This window comes from Hypomesus nipponensis, chromosome 3 (genome assembly GCF_054491055.1).
Source record: "Hypomesus nipponensis isolate SF chromosome 3, ASM5449105v1, whole genome shotgun sequence".
NCBI classification, from domain to species: Eukaryota; Metazoa; Chordata; class Actinopteri; order Osmeriformes; family Osmeridae; genus Hypomesus; species Hypomesus nipponensis.
The window spans coordinates 13,221,513-13,239,929 of record NC_140363.1 but is presented as its reverse complement, the minus strand read 5'-3'; the positions used below and the strand labels follow the sequence as shown (position 1 = coordinate 13,239,929).

The window sequence follows — 18,417 nt, the reverse complement described above, 5'->3', positions numbered from 1 at the left end:
TTTGGCATCTACTTCTACTAATGTCGGAGACATTCAATAACCACAAAAGGCGCTGCTGGGTCAAAGGTTAGAGATTCTGCTGACTGGAACCCCTTGAAGGATTTGGTCCTGAGGACAGAGGCTTACTTCAGTAAAATGTTAACAAGAGACCAGAGCTGGTAATCCTCTTCTCAGGCTGGTGAGGCAGGAAGGAGCGATCTCAGCAGTGGGGCAGATAGGACTAGGGCCATCAAAATAGACAGTGAGAGGGAAGGCACTTTGTCTCACAAAACAACTCATTTGGGGTCTCGATGGGCTGTCAATTTAGCCTGGATGGCAAGAGGAAAGGACTGACAGATGAAACTTTCGAATAGTTTGCTGGAGAAAGCAAGGACAGGGAGAAAGAATGTGTCTCCTGTCCGCATCATGGGTCTGAGTGGAATCTAACGGAACTGACCATGTGCAGCCAACAAAGCAGGGGGGGTGGGGGCACACAGCCTGGCAAGGAGACAGCACTTCATCCGTTCTATCCATCATAACACACTCACAAAGGAGGCAGTCGAGCAACACAGGAGCAAAGCAATTCTCTGACAACTGTAGGACACTCCCCCCCCCCACTTCCACCCACCCCCCCTATGCCGACACGTGAAGCGCAGGGTTGTGGTGGTGGAGGGGAGTGGGCAGTGCAGCTTTGAGAACACACAGGTTTCACATCACCGTATTTCAACATGGCAATTTTTTTGCCATGTCACTTGTCACTTCACAAAAGTGAAACTGGTCAATGTATTTCAGAGTTCAACAAAACACCCCACCAATAAAGAGTCTAGCTGCTGTGTGGGTCTTGAGGCTACCCTACCCCCAGCAGCGGAGACTCCCCAACCTCGCTCCACTACTCTCTCAGAGCAGGGATAAAGCGCATTGTTCCAACAGCTTGGCAGCCCGTGATCTTGGCACTGGGGGAGGTGTGGCGGGATCTGGTGCAAGCCTGGACCAGGATGAGGGCGCACTGGGAGGGCTGGGGTAAGAGGCTCACTCCAGGAGGAATAGAGAGAGAGAGGGAGGGATCCACTGAATACCGGGGTTTCAGAGGATCGTTGGGGGATTTAGGGAGACTCGAGGCGGGCCAGTGGCTGTCAGTGGGGCCGCCGGATCGAAGCCCCCGCCAACAGATGTGAGTCCAGAAGGCTGCTAACAGGATGAGGCCGGGCCACCACGTGGGTGAGGAGGGATTACCGTGATCGAGCCGAAGGTAAACAGATTATTCCCGAAACAGCACCTGCTTTTTTAACCTCGTCACTGTTGTCACTCTGACCGTGGAGGGAGACAGATCTATCCACACACCACTCCACCTCTCTCATCCATCCATCCATTCAGGTCTGCAGGATTCCTTACTCTCTATCCAGGCATCCCTGTCAATAAGAGCCTGAGTCGCTCTACCAGGAGTCCTGACCTGCAGCAGACACAGACCCTGCGGAGGAGCACACTCCCCCTTTTTGGCTCTCTGTGGCTGGAAGCTGGGAACTGGGACACTTCTCCATCCTCCTTCTCTTGGACTGGGGCTCATTGGCAGGGCATCCTGGACTTCACTACGTTTTTTTTCTCTCTCTGTCTCTGCACAAATGAAAACTTGAACAGCTCCATCATGCTACTGAGAGCGGGGCTGTTCCTCACCCTGTTTCTGTTTACACTCCAAGCCAGTCAAATCAGAGGTAAGCCCAGTCCCCACTCCAGGGGACCTGTAATAGTATTTACTGTCTGCCTGTGTTGTTTGCTTGCTTCCTGTCTTTGCATTAATATGTCCTTTGCTGTCTCAGTATGGAGACAGACAATGCTACATGCTTGAGTAGATGTAAGTTCAGTTAGGCGAGAAGAAACACTCTCAGAACACACTATGCTGATTCCGAAAATTCTGAGTTGTTCACTGAGCCCAACTTTTTGGTCATCATTATGATGTCTCACAAAGTAGAGTAGGAACTGAACATTTGTGAAAAATGTTGGAACTTGTTTGGTGCATAAAGGCAACATACATTCACTTCGACAACTGGATTGAGAGCAGATGCTCCTGTCTAGAGAGTAGACGTTAATCACACCTGTTGGTGTTGGATGGAGTGTAATTGTCTTCTACTTACCGGGACACTTCAATGAGCACATTTCAATGTGACACTGTGTTAATGTGGATCACAGTCATGTATTTTCTTATGTGATTTGAGCTAGACAATACCTAGATACAGTTTTGGATTGATTTATTTTGTTCCTTTATTTGGTCCACAGCTCTGCAGCACAGCTCTGTAGAATATTGGGCTGTGTTCAGTTCAGTTCTGGTTGTGATGGCTGCTGAGTTCTGAGTTCATTACCACAGTGGAAAACAAAAGAGCATTCTGTAATCGGTAGCGCAGGACGCTAATCTTTTCTGGCTTGTAACTCTGCTGTGAGGCCCTTGCTGTTGTGCTCTGTACTAGAGACCAGTTACCCTTGCTTCAGGCCCCCATGTCTGGCCATGTGCAACCCAGCGTAGGGGCTGAGGCCAGGGCTGAGGCCAAGGCTGAGGCTGGGGCCATGGAATTTCTGAGACCAATTTCTCAATCTGTGTCCTCTGGTTTTTAATACTGGGAAGTATAATAACATTTCATAATAACATACTCAGTTAATTATCAATACACATAACCCACTGTTCTGGAAATGATTGCTCTGATATGGTTTAGTGTTGAAAGGAGTGTTTGAATGGTGACTGGGGGGGAGGGGAGGGTGATTTTGATGCTGTGAGATGGAAACTGATTGTACATGCGTGGCAGCATAAACATTGCATCGTTTCTGGTCCGATTCCTGGCACTTTCATTCTTAGTAATGAGCTAAATAGGTCATTCCTGAAGCCGCTATTGATCTTTATTACAGTTATTACCTCAATAAAAAGAAAACATAACTAAATGTTTTATTGTGAGCTTGTTCCTATCAAGTTATTCATTGCTTCTTTCTCGACCAGGCTGTGTGATCCATGAGTATGAAATGTACAGTAAAGTATGTCTTGTTACAGTTTACGGATGTATGAGATACATCAGTCCTAAAGCAAACAGAAAAAGCCACCAATGGGACACTATTTAGATCATGACTCAGGGCACAAACTGATTCTTGACTTTCTTGAACCGTGACTCCTGTTAGTCCCATTTGTTGTCCAAGAAGGGATATGATATTCCTTTTGTCATTGGATTGATAGAGGTCACTGTTGTGCAGTACATGAGCATAAAGTGTCAGCACAGTCACCTAGTCACCTCAGAGAGGCTGACCACTGGGCAGGGGTGGACTGGGGGGAAAAAGTGGCCCGGGAATTACTGTTCAGACTGGCCCACTCAATACACGGCGCGCGGTTCGTTCAGTACACGGCGAGTTTCCCAATCAATGCATCGCACGTATCAACCAATCAGTGGCCTACGTGGAAAAATACTCATACACTTAACATTAGTTTGGATGTACAAAGTACAAAGAAATTACATCATATATATCTTTTCTTGCATTGAACGTCCAAAGTCCATAAGAACACATTTCAGAAGACACTTCAGAATAATAAAAAAAAGAGGCACCATGAGTGTGAATACTGATTGCAAGGAGGAGCATAAAACTCAGTGAAAGTCAGTGATTTTGGATGGTCTTAGAGCAAATTATATTTGTTCAAGATGTGTAAACTGGAAAATAGTTGGAGGTGCCAGCGATGTCAGAGGGAGGTGATGGAAGTGGGCCGGTACTTTGGACCATCCCAACCCCGTCGACCCACAGGGATCCCCCCGGTATCCCCGATGGCCAGTCCGCCCCTGCCCCTGGGCCAGTTTAGGAGGATCTGTCCACCCACCATAGCTCTTCAGGGGTCTAGATGGCACAAATGGTCAATCGTATGGTTATCATAAAAACACTGAACTGAACCCTTTAATTCGAGAGACTTCCACTCTAAAGCATCAAACATTTACATCCCTAACACTCATTCCTTCTCTTTCCGCTTCCTGAACCAAACAAAGAGGTGTGCTGTGTCTCTGAAGTTAGCCATCTTGTTTCATACTAAATGAGTGACAGAATTCACAGGCTTAAATGACTTGCCTAACCTCATGACACTAGCTTACAGCGAAGGCTGAGACTTTTAAATTGTGAAATTGTCAACTAAACAGTAAAAGTGAAGTCAACTACATCACAATTAGTGTCAGTGGGGGCTCATCAACACTCAACAGCTCTGAATGGGAACATGGATTGACTTTACAAACCACAATAAATTCAATTAGCTACTTAAGTACTTTAGTCACAAATATTTCTAGATAATTATCTGTCAACTGGTCATGAGGTCACTTGTTTTAATTTTACAAAAAATGAGTCTATCCCTTCTGAGAAGACGTGGCCAGCCTGAACTGCTGGTCTGAAGTTCCTCTGTGCAGTGCCTAGCCCCCAAAAAGTATTTAACGTATCCTTAATGTGAGAGATTAATCTTCTCAAGGCCACACCTCTATCTATTTTTAACCTCTAACAGTGAAGGCCAATTGCTCCTCTAAAACACTGGGACTTGACTTCTGCCATTAGGTAACAGCCTTGACAGTTTTAGTACCTGGAATTTTAAACACTCTTTGTGTCAGATCAGGTTAGCACCGGAGATATGGCTGAGGCAGAGAAAGGTAGCTCAGAGGAGAAATGCATAATGACTATGGTCGATTTTGCTGACTGATCACTGTGAAGAAGTCATTGTTTGTGAAGTTAAAGATTCATTTTTAGGTTCTCACTTTTGCAATATTGTGCTCTGCTGCTATATATTTGGTCTGGGATTCTTTAGTCAAATTAACCTGTTGCATAATAACATAGTTAAGCACACCATGCATGAAAGTACACACAAAAAAAGCTGTTCATAAGATCAGAGACAAACAATCTTTACTCTCCTGTTGTAGACCTAGAAGGCCCAGATTTCTCAGACATCAGGGATGTCAAGTACAGGCACTTCTTGGAGGCATCCAGACAAATTAAGCACACTACCAATGTCAAGACGATAGAGGACCTGACCAGGCATCGGACGAAAAGGTCAACCTTCTTCACCACTGGGGTCAAAGTCTGTCCTCAGGAGAGTATGAAAGAGGTCATCACCAGCCATCGAGCTTACTACAAACTCAGAAGTAAGTGTTGTTAGATGATCTTACAATGCAGTGACTGACTCACCAGTCACTTAGCAAGATTTCTACTATTGTTTGTTATGGAACATGACTGAAGAATGACATAGTATTGAAGTAAAAACTAAGAATATGGTTTGGAGGTGACTGAATGTTGAGATCACTCTTGACACTTAACCAGTGTTTTCCTTTGATAATAGCTTACCGTATTCATTGTCCAGATGAGCTGTGCCAGAATAAGCCCTTTCAAAAACATTGTGTCAGCACTGAGTAAAAATATTGTTGTCTCCAGATTTAATTAGTTACACAAATAATTGCTTGCTTTGAAGTTTCCACAGTGACTGTTTTCAGAAACAGAATTTCATCTTAATCCTCTCATAAAAAAAACAGAAATTTATGAAAATTCTAATTTAATGTACTCAACACAGAGACATACAGCAGTGATGATGGAAGGAACTACTGTGGTGAATCTAAGAAAAGCACATGGGATAAACGAATGACCAATATTCAAGAGTTGAGCTTCCAGAGGGTTGTTTTAGGTTTTTAAGGAGCTTGGTGGTCTGTTTGTGTGTTTAGTTTGTCAGGAAGCGGTGTGGGAGGCGTTCCGTGTCTTTCTGGACAGGCTTCCCAGTTCGGAGGAGTACAAACACTGGGTCCACGCCTGCCATCACGGCTCTCTCTGTCTGGACGACCTGGCGCGCAACTTCAGCAGCACCCAGGAACACCTAGACATGGTGGCCAGAGTGGGTCTTCACATAGCTTTAATTCTGACCCTTAAACTTAAGACTTGATTTGTGGTTCCGGAATGAGTCTTGTAAAAGGTGCTACAACACAAAAACAACGTTGTAATAACCATGCATGTCTGTGGTGGTTTTATTTTAGAGAGTGCAGGCAGCTGCACAGGAGCAAGCTGAACGTGAGAGGTAGGTAAAGAGAATTATTATTCCTCTTCATAATGTGTTGAAAAAAGTTTGATGAAAGCCAGATATGTGTGATAATTAGATGTGAGCAGATAAGGGAAATTAGAGTTTCACACCCCGCTGGTATTTTTGTGTCAACTACAAAGAGTTGGAAGGACTGCCAACAGTCTCTTCCTCCGGAGGCTAATACTGTACACAAGCCAATCCCAAACATCTGTTGAGAAGCACTCAGAGAAACTAAGCGCTCTGAGAAGTGTAAGATGAGGATGTGATGACAGGACACTGTGTGGAGAGCCATCTACTGCAGATAGTCTCTGAAGCACCCATTCAACGCTTTTAAGACCAGGCCAGGTGTTATATGGAACACTCAATTCATGCCCCAGTCGCCTCAACACAGATACATCCACTCCTGTACTTTTGATGGCCTTATTTAATGTATTGTGGGGTCAGATGGCTGAGCGGTTAGAAAATTGGGCTACCAATCAGAGGGTTGACGGTTCGATTCCCGGCCGTGCGAATTACGTTGTGTCCATGGGAAAGGCACTTCACCCTACTTACCTCGGGGAGAATGTCCCTGTACTAACTGTAAGTTGCTCTAGATAAGAGCGTCTGCTAAATGACTAAATGTGTTGTTCTCATGAGTGTGGATGACTGTCCAGAATACTTGGATTTCACTTTTTTACCAAATCTCTGGTATTGTGCTAAGATTCTTGTTAAGGGCCAGGAAATTATGGAAGTATAGTCAATGTATCGTGAATACATTGTTGAAACACATCAATCAGAATGATACATTTTGCTTTCCAGTGCTGGAACAGCTGAGCCAGGAAGGCCTGAAGGAGAGAAATGTAAGTGCCCCCCTTTTATCAAAATTCCTATGAAAATGAAATGAGTAAATGACATAAAAATGCTTACAATGCATCTTTCTTTCAGGCTCAAGGACATCTTCCCTGCTGAAGATTCCAATTGAATTTGCAGAGGTAGGTTGACATTGACACAGTCTCTGCTGGCTGTACTAGGACCAGCATTATTCATTCCAAAGGATCAGTCTGGCCTCACACTGCCATTGACAACTGCATGGCTACTGTTGGGTTCACCAGTCATCGGACAGTCCCAACGTCGGTTCTGAGGAGCTTCTGGAGCAGGTGGTGGAGTTCAGCGTCACCATTGTGGACCCTGGTTACAGTGAGCTGCTGAATGACCCAGAAACCCCACTGTACCATGACATCACACAAGAACTGCAGGATAAGGTAAGGTCTGCCATAGGGGGAATGATGTTAAATGTTAAAGCAAAGTGGAAATCTATAGATTGTGTAACCTGATTAGCACGATTGGTCCTGTGGCTTTACAAATCTGACTCTTAAAGGCTACTGTGTGTTTGTGTGAAAGGTTATTATAATCCTGAGGTTTTACCTTCACTTAAAGCAATGGTTGCCGTGGTACGATTTTGTGACTGTAGTTCCATTGTTTGGGTGAGCCAATGGTTCTCTGAATCAACATTGTATTCCATGCTAATGCCAATATTCCATTGAGAGAAACGTGAGGAGTAAATAGCGCTAATTAGTCCAGTTCTAAAAAAGGAAGAATTTATTTGATAGGCCCAAAGCATATCTACCACAATGATGGCCTTTACTTGGTCTTGCATACCTGACTTCCCCAATCAGCTTGATGTTGAAAGAATCTTATGATAAGGGTCCAAGCAAGAGGAAATCCAAGTATTGGACAACATCTAAAGACTGAATAGAGACTGCATGTGGAGTGCATGTAAACTAATAAGTAAACCTAATAAATGATTCTTGGAAAAGAGCCTGCTGTGTGTAGAACACATTTAAAATATCAAAGAGCCCAGGGCAAATGGGAATTTATGAAAATTCATATTCTTTTAGTGTTTCTGTTCGGTGGATATCTCTCACATTCTGTGATGTTGTTTTGTTTGAGAGTGAACATCACATCCGGAGGCGTTCTGGAAAAATGTCGATAGATGCATTACCTGAAGGTAACTTACACTCTCTTCTTCTCCACAGATGCTTCATGTTTTTGACAAACTGCCAGGATTTAAAGAGATCCGAGTGCTAGGATTTCGGTGGGTGATGTGAACAGAGTGCTGTGCTACTTTCTATGCTAAATGTGTCCTTCTATTGAACATGCCCTATTGTATATGCCCTCTTTGCAACTCATTACACAGATGTAAGATGCTGCAAAGAGATACACACTGTCGTAATCTGACCTTCCCCCTGTTGTTCAGATCCGAGGATCTGTCTGTCCGCTATGCCGTGGTGTTTGATGGGGACTCGGACAATGGCGATGACGCCATGGGTGCTCTTGAACCAGGCACAGGGGCAGATGGCTCTCTACTGAAGGACATGGTTGCCAAGGCTTTGAGTGAAGAGACATCACTGCTTGCGGACATCCATTCGCTACATTTTGAGCTAGGTATGCACTGAAACTGAACAAGTGACAGACCCCGTGCCCTGTCACGAATACAAGAAGCAGCATTATTTGAGTATGAATGACAGTTAATACTGAAGGGGATAGATGTTCCTAAATAATCAACATTGTCTCATTTTTCAACCCCTTTTCTTTTCCTTTTTTTAGATGTCACCATTTCTCCAGTGGGAGTCTTAGGTGTGACACCCTTAGAGACCCTTGTCTCGGAAGGTTTTGGATTGACAGCGGAGACGGAGCCTTCCCTGGAGGAGGGTGTGGGGCCAGCTGGGGGTTTCTTCCCCACGGTGGCAGCGGTGGAGGACAACTCTCTGGAGGCTTTCACGGTCAGACCACATACCTACACCTACCTGCCTTTCTTTCCCGAGGAGCCCATGGAGGAGGTTACTGCCTCACCTGCTGTGGAGGCTCTCCCAGCTCCCCCCATACAGGAGCTCACTGGGGAGGGAGTCCTGGAGGAGGAGCCTTCATCCATGGAGGCATCTGAGGAGGTGGCTTCTCCGCTGGAAGTCATTGTGGTCATGCCACCTGTCACCACGCTGGTGGCCTTTACAGAGCAGCCCTCCACTGAACTAATCACAGTGTCTGTGGAGGAGGAGACTGCATCCTCTGTGACACCTGAGACTGAGGTGGAGGAAGGTAAGAGTATGAGGACATGTAACCGGCCATCTCGATTGGAGAGAGTAGATGTATCTGTGTATTTTGTGACTGAGATGGGGTAGTAAAATCTGGTTCTCTACATGTAAAACAGTTGAGGTGAATATAATCTGAAATTCTACTTATTTTTTTAAGGACCACTAAAAGGCCCTGAGATGGCTTCAGAGGACAACATGGAGGAGCTACAAGATGACGAAGATCACAAAGATCAAGTTGTTCCTACAACGGCATCTATAGAAGAAGAACCTGAAGAGGTTGATTTACCAGAAATCCCTGCACCAGTGGAGGAAGACCCAACCCAACCAGAATGGGTCCTGCCCCTGGTTACAGAGCTCCTGTCAGCTGACCCAATCCCACCACCTGAAGATGACCTCAAACAGGCCGCGGAAGAGAAAGAACCAATGGATTCCATGGAGGAGACAGATGATAACCTCTTCATTCCTGAAGGCCCTGAACCTGGATCAGCCCCCCGTGGAGATGGAGATGAGGCCTGGGAGAGAGCGGTGCCCCCCGCCCCCGTGGAGGTGCCCAGGGATGAATCGGACCTGGGGGAGGATGTGGAGCCGAGTGAGCAGGATGGCACGGAGGCCACGAATACACTGGAGGAGGACAGCGGGAGTGGGTTCCCAGGGGACGAAGAGCCTTCTGAGTCCACCGCCCCTCCTGCCCTCAGACACATGAGCACCCCCCTGATGACCAGCGTGGACAAGAGCAAAGAGTTAGTGGTGTTCTTTAGCTTGAGGGTCACTAACATGATGTTTTCTGATGACCTGTTCAACAAGAGCTCCCCTGAATACAGATCATTGGAGAATACGTTTCTCGAGCTGGTAGGTAAACATGCTTTTGTGCTTGATGTCATCTTGATGCATGCCTTTCTCTCGTGCTTGTATTCTTAGCTCCAAGATGGGGTGTTAACACCACTTGATAAGCTAATGTTGTACAATAAGTGATTTGGGTTTGAAAGTAATAGTTGTTACATTTTTGGCTCTTCACTGTACACAGTTGAGGATGCACTGAGAGCCTTATCCTCACTTAGCTGTGTTCTTGCTGCAGATGTCTTATTCTCCTTAAACATAAGCAATTTTTACAATCCTGCAGCTTATTGGTAATTTTTTTTGCTTTTATTTTCACATGGTCTGATAAAGATTTAAATATTTTTGTTTTACTTAGACACAATTCTCTGAGCACAGAGACTCGCCAAATCCTGGAGCTTCCAGTAAGTCTAGGACTAAGACTCAGAGGACGTTAGCTTCGATACCGGTATTATTTCCATATTGGAACTATATCTGTCGTGCCTCAGAGAGAGCACAAACCTTTTCTTGTCTAACAGTTCTTGGTGTAGGTACTAACATCTTGGAAACTGACCTAGAAGTTAGTCTTCTTCTCAAAATTCAACATTTTCTTCATTCAATAATTGCCAACTAATAGCATTAACCAACGGTTCAAATCTCTATAACCAACTTTGTCTAACAAATGCCAACAGTTCTGTACCTGCAGTTTCTGAAATGCACTTTTTGTTTAGTCAGTTGTTATTACAGAGATGAACCATTCCTTTGAACTGATTTCATATTCCTTGTTTGTTTTGTCTATGAGTGTGGGGTGTATTGCCTTAAATGTTGTGCACTCTGATCAAGATTTGGTTTCTCAGGGACTCAGTTTGGTTAGTTTGATAGTCACAGTATGTTTTGAAATGTTTATAGAATTTTTAGGAATGTCAAGTTCCAATAGATATTGGTCAAACTTGGTGACTAACTAGTATAATTTGATGTGTCGGGTGTAAGCTGGGATGTTAAACAAGCTGGGATGTTAAACATCATTTTTCATTTATGTTAACTTGATTGGAAATAAGATATCAAATTCATTCTCGTCAACAGGTTTTCTGAGACCACAGAGCAAGTCAAATAGTTGCTGCATTGGTTAGAGTTTGGGAAAATTTTATTATTGAGTTATGGATGATAGATGTATTTCCAGGTGTTTTATATTCACAGAAACATGTGTGTCATAAAATATGTAATAAATTCTGACATTTGTGCATATGGCTTGCTTTAGCTTACTTTAGTGCATTTTGATGAAAGATGCATTGCAGTAAAGTTAAGCTATGCTCATTGATTCAATGATTCAAAAACCTAATTAGAATATTTTTTAATAAGTTGGGTGCCTGTGTTTGTGAATTATAATCACTGATGATGGTTCATGAACTGAGACTGAGAAACTGAATGTACAAATGAATAGTTCTGATGCTGTGATGAAATAAAAAAGAGGCTTACCACAGCCCTGATACTACTGAAGTCGGAAACATGCAGTCTTTAGTTGTATTGACGGATGTGAGCTTTGCTCACAACACCCTTCCGTTTGAACATGGCTCAGCGCATGTGCATAGTCCAGGGTGGTCTGCATCATGGGATCCAGTGTTTGCTGTGGTCTCTGCACTGTGTGGCTCTGGGCTTTGAGACTGGGTAAGAGGCTTTAGGTAATTCTGGTTAGTGCAGGCACCGGACGAGTTCTAACAGGGCATAATTAGCGGTCCCAATCAGCTTAGTCCAATATCAGTCAATTGAATGGGTTTTGCGTGCGCACAAACATGCCTGGATGAGGCCTCAGGCACGTCTTTGCAGGATGAGGGTAGGCTTACTGCTTAAAGAGTCATGCAGCTGGTTACAATACATGATGGAGAACTTACAGGAAATGTATTTATCCAACAGGTTGTAATTAGTAGATACAGCAGGTCCAGTCCTGCTCTGGTCCATCATGTGCCATACATTATTATTTATATCCAAACGGAAATCTTTGATGCTCTTCATTAAAACCTTTTTTTACATTTTACATTTTTTAACCGGACACTGTTGTCAAGGTTACAAGGATTTTTACGTGTTGCAATGCCTGCCTCTATTAAGAAACAGCAATGAAAAATAATTCTTTATATACTGTCATATCGATTAGTTCCAAATCAAATAGTTGCCAGTGGAAATTGTATAGTATTTAGGGTTCCTAAGAAGTGACTTGTGCACTGTGTTATGTAACATTCTCAGCCTTAAACTGAGAAAACATATCAACCAAATGGGATTGCCTGCTCTTTGGAATAAGCAGATAGGTTTGTAATAAAAGTGAAGATTGTAGGGAAAGTCTTCTGGTTGCCACAACAAAATGATTCAATATTCTAAGAAGAGAAATGTTTAATTACAATTCATTTTAAAACTTCAGTTGATAGCTGTCACTTTCTAAGCAATTTAGATCTATTCAACATTTTAAACACTTTCCATAGATGAAACTTTAGAAATACTATTGTTCAAACTGTGGAATTTCAAGTTATGCATTAATGCATTGCAATGTCATACAAAATGCATGAACAATATTCCAATGTCTTCCCTTACAAATTAGATGAACTCGGCTGCATTCAATATATGTTTTAGACTAAATAATGTTAAGAAATAAGAAAAATTAAGAACTGAAATAAGAACAGAAAAAGCTTAGGTGTCTGAATAATTTGATGACAAAATATCTGATTCAATCATTTAATTCAATCTTAAAATCCATACTCCATCTCCAATTTTTAGTGGTTGCCCAAACCAGAGGTCTATAACGTTACTTATTAACCAGTGTGTCTAGTTTCAATGTTTTCTGTCAACACTAATGTGGTCAGAAGTTGGCACTGGTAAGTATTCACAGTACATGTTGTGTACAACCAGTGTTAGAGTTGTCTTTTAAATGGGCTTTAAATAGATCTTCAGGACAAACAACACAAATTACAGTCTAGAATTTAGTGCTAACTCTGATCCTAAAATGTTTTGCAAAGTGTCAAAAATACTTAAGTTAATCTACGCAGCCCATTTAAATGTACAATGTATGTAACTAAAAATGTGTAATTTAAACTTAGTCAAAAAAAACTCTTCACCTCCCTTTGTGATTCTAGGTTAGGTTAGAAGTTTTCATGTACAGTGAGTCTCCTGATTTTGCTTTGGTATACTCCCCCTTTACTCCTGTACCTACTGGTGGGTGTAGCAACCAAATAACTTTGGAAATGGAGGCTAAAAGACAACATACAGTATTTGTTTGAATAAACATATTCAATATCTGAAAATGTGATACAGCGATTCCACCAGGACTAACAAACAATAACCAGTAGATACAAGTGTAACCTTGGGACAAGTATGAGTTTGTCATAAACTGCAACATTAAAATTTCGGTTTCTGCATCCAACTGAATGCACTCAGTAGAAATATATTTCTGTTGTCTGATGTGAGCAAGATTGCTTTCAATTCCCTTTCATACTACAGTAGAGAACAATTAGGAATATTCCAAAGTAAAATATGCTGACATTCTGACCCAGTCTGTGCATAGCTGTTTGTTAGGAGATGGTGGCTAACATGTTGGACATGACAAATGTTTAACAAACGCTGAATGTCAAAGCCATTCATTTGCCCTTTACTGTGGCCGTACTACAGTATAGAGCATGGATCTCTCTCTCTCTCTCTCTCTCTCTCTCTCTCTCTCTCTCTCTCTCTCTCTCTCTCTCTCTCTCTCTCTCTCTCTGTCTCTCTCTCTCTCATTTGCTGTCTTTCACTCCCTCGCTTTCTCTGTTAGCGTGTGTGACTGAAGGTGTATTGAAGCCATAGCGAGCTGGCTCTCTTTGCCTGCCAGTGATAAGCGGAGTAACCAGATCAGAGGAGAGCCCCTTAATGCCTCTTATCTTTGGGTATACAGGCCTGAAACGGCTGAACTAAGGCAACATAATCTCCCCTCTCACAGTAGCGCCTTCCTGCTGCCTCGTATATTAGTCTGTAACCCAGGTGCAGAATGAGAGCAGTTATTACTGAAAACCCATTGATGTATGAATATGGTTTTCACAAGGTCCATTACGTCTAAAAGCTTTCCAATTTTGATGGTGTGCGCAGTGGCAGAGAAGGGATGTCATGATGTTTGTTGTGGCACCGCTTAAAAGATTGGTCTACCTAACATTCATGCTCCTTTGGGAATCTGTCTATCCTGATCTGCCTGCTAAATTATCCAGACTTGAGATAGAATCCAATTAAGATTTGAGTTGAGCAGAAAGTTTCAGGGAATTTAACTTGACCTGGCTGATCTGTATTTTTTTGCTCTGGCCTTGTTGTTTTTAGGATGAAATTGTGTTCTACTAGTAGGGTTCAGTCAGCTTTGGAGGTTATTGTAAAGGTCTGAAAATCAGTTTGGTCTTCTATTGACTTCAGTCAAATGTTTACTGTGCTGACGATTTTCTTGAAATGAATGCTTACTAACAACACGTTTTACACCACATTCAATGATGCAGACAGCACTGCTATTGACCAATAGGCAGTTTAATGACAACCTCACTTCGATTGCTAACATAGCAGACTGTAAATACTCCTTCTAGGGATTGTGATCCAGTACATGCGAGATGAGGCTTTCTCAAAATCTTGGTCCTAGGAGGAAACAGTTACACAATTCAACAAATAATTTATCAAACATACTTAATTTTTAAAAATCTGAGAGATTACTTTTTAATAAACATTTTATTGATTATTTTATTGAATTGTTTTTATTCAACCTTTATTGAACCAGGCAAGTCATTTAGAGCAAATTCTTATTTACAATGACAGCCTTGCATTCATCATCCTCCTATGGTCAAGATAAAGTCACATACTCCATCAAAATGTTGGAGGGGTTTCAAGACATTAATTTAAACCATATTGGTGAACACTTGTCTGTCTTGAAGGTCATCAAGGCATTTACCATTCTCAGTTAACATTTTTACTAGTCCTGCCATAATGAAAAACAAAACATTTAGCAGATAATAACACAAGCTCAATCATTTCTCCATGAAATACAAGCATATCATGAGGAGAACATTATCAGATAAAAGGATGAAAGGATAGTACTGAATCAATTTATTGGTGAAATTTACATATTAATTTGATCTTTCTCCCCTCTTTTACAGCTACTTCCATACCTGCAGTCAAACTTAACAGGATTTAAGCAATTGGAAATCCTCAATTTCAGGAATGGGAGTGTTGTGGTGAATAGCAAGATGAAACTAGACAAGGCGGTTCCATACAATGTTACACAAGCTGTGCACTGTGTGCTTGAAGACTTCTGCAGTGCTGCATCTAAACGCCTGGACATTGAGATTGACAGCCGCTCCCTGGATATAGAACCTGGTAAGAAACAAAGTCTAAAATGGCTTTTTTACTGTTGCAATAACAGTTTACCTAGTGTTATAGATGTAAGAAAGGCATGACTATTGTATACAGTACACTGCATGATACTGTCTGCATGTAAAGGCTTTGTAATGACCATGAAAGGCTTTAATATAGCAAAAGTGTCACTCAGAGCAATTGTTATTGACCAGCATGCCAACTTAGACTATTCAGGAAGTGAGTATAGTGCCTACTACGGCAGCATACTGACAATGCCCTCAGCTGTTCACTGGTATTGAGCCAATATCATTTTAATCTGGAAAAGGACTGTACATCTCCTGATTAGCACATCTCTTTCCACGACCTCATTAACCATACTTTATTGAATACAGACATCTTCATCAACATCAATCAAAATGTCCTCTAGCTGCTTGTCGGTGTGTGAGGAAAATGCAGGAGGACAGAACAGAGACAGGCGAATGTCTTTGTAATGCAATGCACGCTAAAGAGTCTCCTATCCTCTTTCTCACACTCTCTCCCCCCAGCTGACCAAGGAGATCCTTGCAAGTTCTTAGCATGTAACGAGTTCTCACGGTGTATGGTGAACAGCTGGACAATGGAGGCGGAGTGTCTGTGTGACCCAGGCTACAGTACCGTGGACGGCCTACCGTGCCAGAGCACCTGTGAGATGGAGCCTGAATACTGCTTGAATGGAGGTCTGTGTGAGATCATTCAGGGCCATGGAGCCACCTGCAGGTACACAACAAACTGACCTTCAGAACAACCACACACAATAGAAATACAAAGACACAGTCCTGTAGCTCAGGGCTGTAAGTTTACGGAAAACGTGGTTCAATTCCTGCCCTGCTATTTTATCAGTATCTTCGGAAACCGAACATAAACTTTATCTTAAGATATGTATATAGTATACTCCAATTGTGCTTTGTATGGTATTAAAAAGCCACTGATGGGAGTGGGAGTGTAACCTGTTTCCTCTTTACCATTTCAGATGCCCCGTGGGTAAATACTGGCACTATCACGGCGAGCGCTGCAACGAGCTTGTGTCCATGCCGCTAGACCCTTCCCTCATCGTAGCCTGTCTTGTGGGAAGCCTCACCCTCGTTTGTGCCATCATAGGCATCTTGATATTCATTAACAAGAAATGCATACAGACCCGAAAGACCGTGACTTTGGTGTAAGCAATGCGTTTTTTTGGACCCCTTCTTTTATGTTTTCGCACTGTTTGGTCCATTTGGCTTAACGAGGCGATGTTTTGAAACCCTGGTTTCTGCAACCACTTTCTCCTTTTTATCACAGGCACACTCTTGCTCCCTATGCCTTTGAGAACACATTGAGAGTGAACCCTGTGTTTGAGAATGACGATGGTGTCTTGACTCAAGTATCCACCTTAGAGTGTGCATCGAGTTCCTCCCAGCCATCAGATCAAAGCAGTTTTCCCTCAATTGAAAATTTACATCTCAGTATTGAGGTAATTGGTGCATAAAAATTGGCGACTTCTAAATTACTAATCTAAAACCTCAAAGTGATCAACTAACTCACTAATTCTATACTTACAATAATTGTCTCAAAGTATAGCTTTGAATCTTGGTTAGACATGCTCTGTTAGACTAATAGGTACAGACTCAGTTTGAACTCAGACACTGAACCCATGCCCGACTATCCTTTTTTGATAACCCATGAGTTGAGCGAGATAACCATGCATCCTTCAGAGACTAAGTGTCTTATGTGTTTTTCAGGTGATTCCATAAACAAATTTTCCACTCCCATCAGCATTACCAATATGTGACTTTCTTTGGGATGACGTAATCTGTTTGGGTTTGACATCCTTCACTCATCTCAGTGGGTTTAACTGCTGTATAACCATTCATGTTTTAATGTTCTGTCAGACATTAAAACCCAACTTAGACTTGGTGCTACACCAAGAGGATACTCAATGGATTCTCAAGTCATGCTTGGGAGATCCTTATGAGTTCACATCCAGTTCTGTAGCTACAGTAGCAACACGCTCTCTAATTCTCCTAATTCTCTCATTTTTACTCATCTTTTTTTGCAGCCAAATCCAATGCATTAAACTTCACACTTAATTATGTTTCCCCCCTAATATTAGATTAGTGCCAAACACTTAATTAAAAATCCTCCAGCTAACCCTTATAAAATGGGAGTTTGTGACCAAGTGAATCTATGTTTCTCTGGTTCTTTTTCAGATGCCCAGACAGCTCTACACAACAAGACCAGACAAGTTAGTCTCAGAGATGGTAGACTTCCATAATTGTATACCACATATTGAGGTGAGGCTAAAGTCTGCTACTTTGACTCTTTTTTTGTCATTATGAATCAATTAAATGATAATAAATAATAAATATATAATTTTATGTTAAGGAACCAAAAAATGTGGTTCTGTAAGGTGGATAAGAGGTGGATAAGAGTACATTCTTATCTTGTGTATACATGAAATATTTTCCAGCTTTATGACGCTTGTAAAGGTGAGATAACGTTTCAGTTTAACTAATTATGATTACTTGAACAAATCAAACCTACACTGCCACAAATCTTAACCAAATCATGATGTGTGTAATAACCTTTTGGCTCCATTCAAACAGACCACAGTGTGACATCTAGATCTGACAATATGCAGTATATTTTAACCAACTATTATTAACTTCACAGTGATAGGAGTCTCATATAAGCTTCCTCTATGCCTCCATTTAATAATTCAAACAAACACTTAAATGTCATTCTGTATAAACCTAGTATGCTTTTATATCAATAATTTACAGCATGTTTATGTCGACTTTCATTTTGAATCTCACCTTGAGGCTAATCATTTTATTGTCATGATTTCAAATGCATTTCTAAATGTGTGACAACTAATAACATCACCGACTATGTTCTTCCCCGTTTCTGCTATTGTTCCAGACGTGGCGACCACCAAATGAATACCGAACTCGCCGCTTGTTAAGAACTTCAGACAATGAATGCTTTGAAGTAACTGTCCTTTGATTGCACCTTCCTTGCCCGTCCACACAGTGTCTTAGAGAAGCTGGGCATTGTAGATCTTAAACTGGAGTTGTTTTGGGGATATTTGTAATCACTTGAACTTCGTTTCATGGCAGTGGACTCATCGTAAACCGGAATTAC

General features: G+C 42.2%; 1 protein-coding gene across 1 annotated transcript; it reads left to right on the top strand.

Moving 5' to 3' along the window:
* Positions 1-1,621: 1,621 nt before the first annotated feature.
* On the top strand, positions 1,622-18,279 carry impg1b (interphotoreceptor matrix proteoglycan 1b). The gene is made up of 15 exons (XM_084683179.1): positions 1,622-1,688; positions 4,893-5,114; positions 5,685-5,851; positions 7,126-7,275; positions 8,050-8,108; positions 8,271-8,458; positions 8,621-9,109; positions 9,263-9,954; positions 10,298-10,387; positions 15,060-15,279; positions 15,804-16,014; positions 16,268-16,453; positions 16,576-16,747; positions 17,484-17,567; positions 18,196-18,279. The coding sequence occupies exons 1-15, from the start codon at positions 1,622-1,624 to the stop codon at positions 18,277-18,279; spliced, it is 3,081 nt and encodes a 1,026-aa protein (XP_084539305.1).
* The last annotated feature ends 138 nt before the right edge of the window (positions 18,280-18,417 follow it).

Bases quoted from the DNA above. Each gene is read 5' to 3' on its own strand.
- impg1b (XM_084683179.1), top strand. From the start codon at position 1,622: ATGCTACTGAGAGCGGGGCTGTTCCTCACCCTGTTTCTGTTTACACTC. The intron at 1,689-4,892 runs GTAAGCCCAGTC...CTCCTGTTGTAG, and splicing joins CCAAGCCAGTCAAATCAGAG to ACCTAGAAGGCCCAGATTTC. The intron at 9,955-10,297 runs GTAGGTAAACAT...TGTTTTACTTAG, and splicing joins AGAATACGTTTCTCGAGCTG to ACACAATTCTCTGAGCACAG.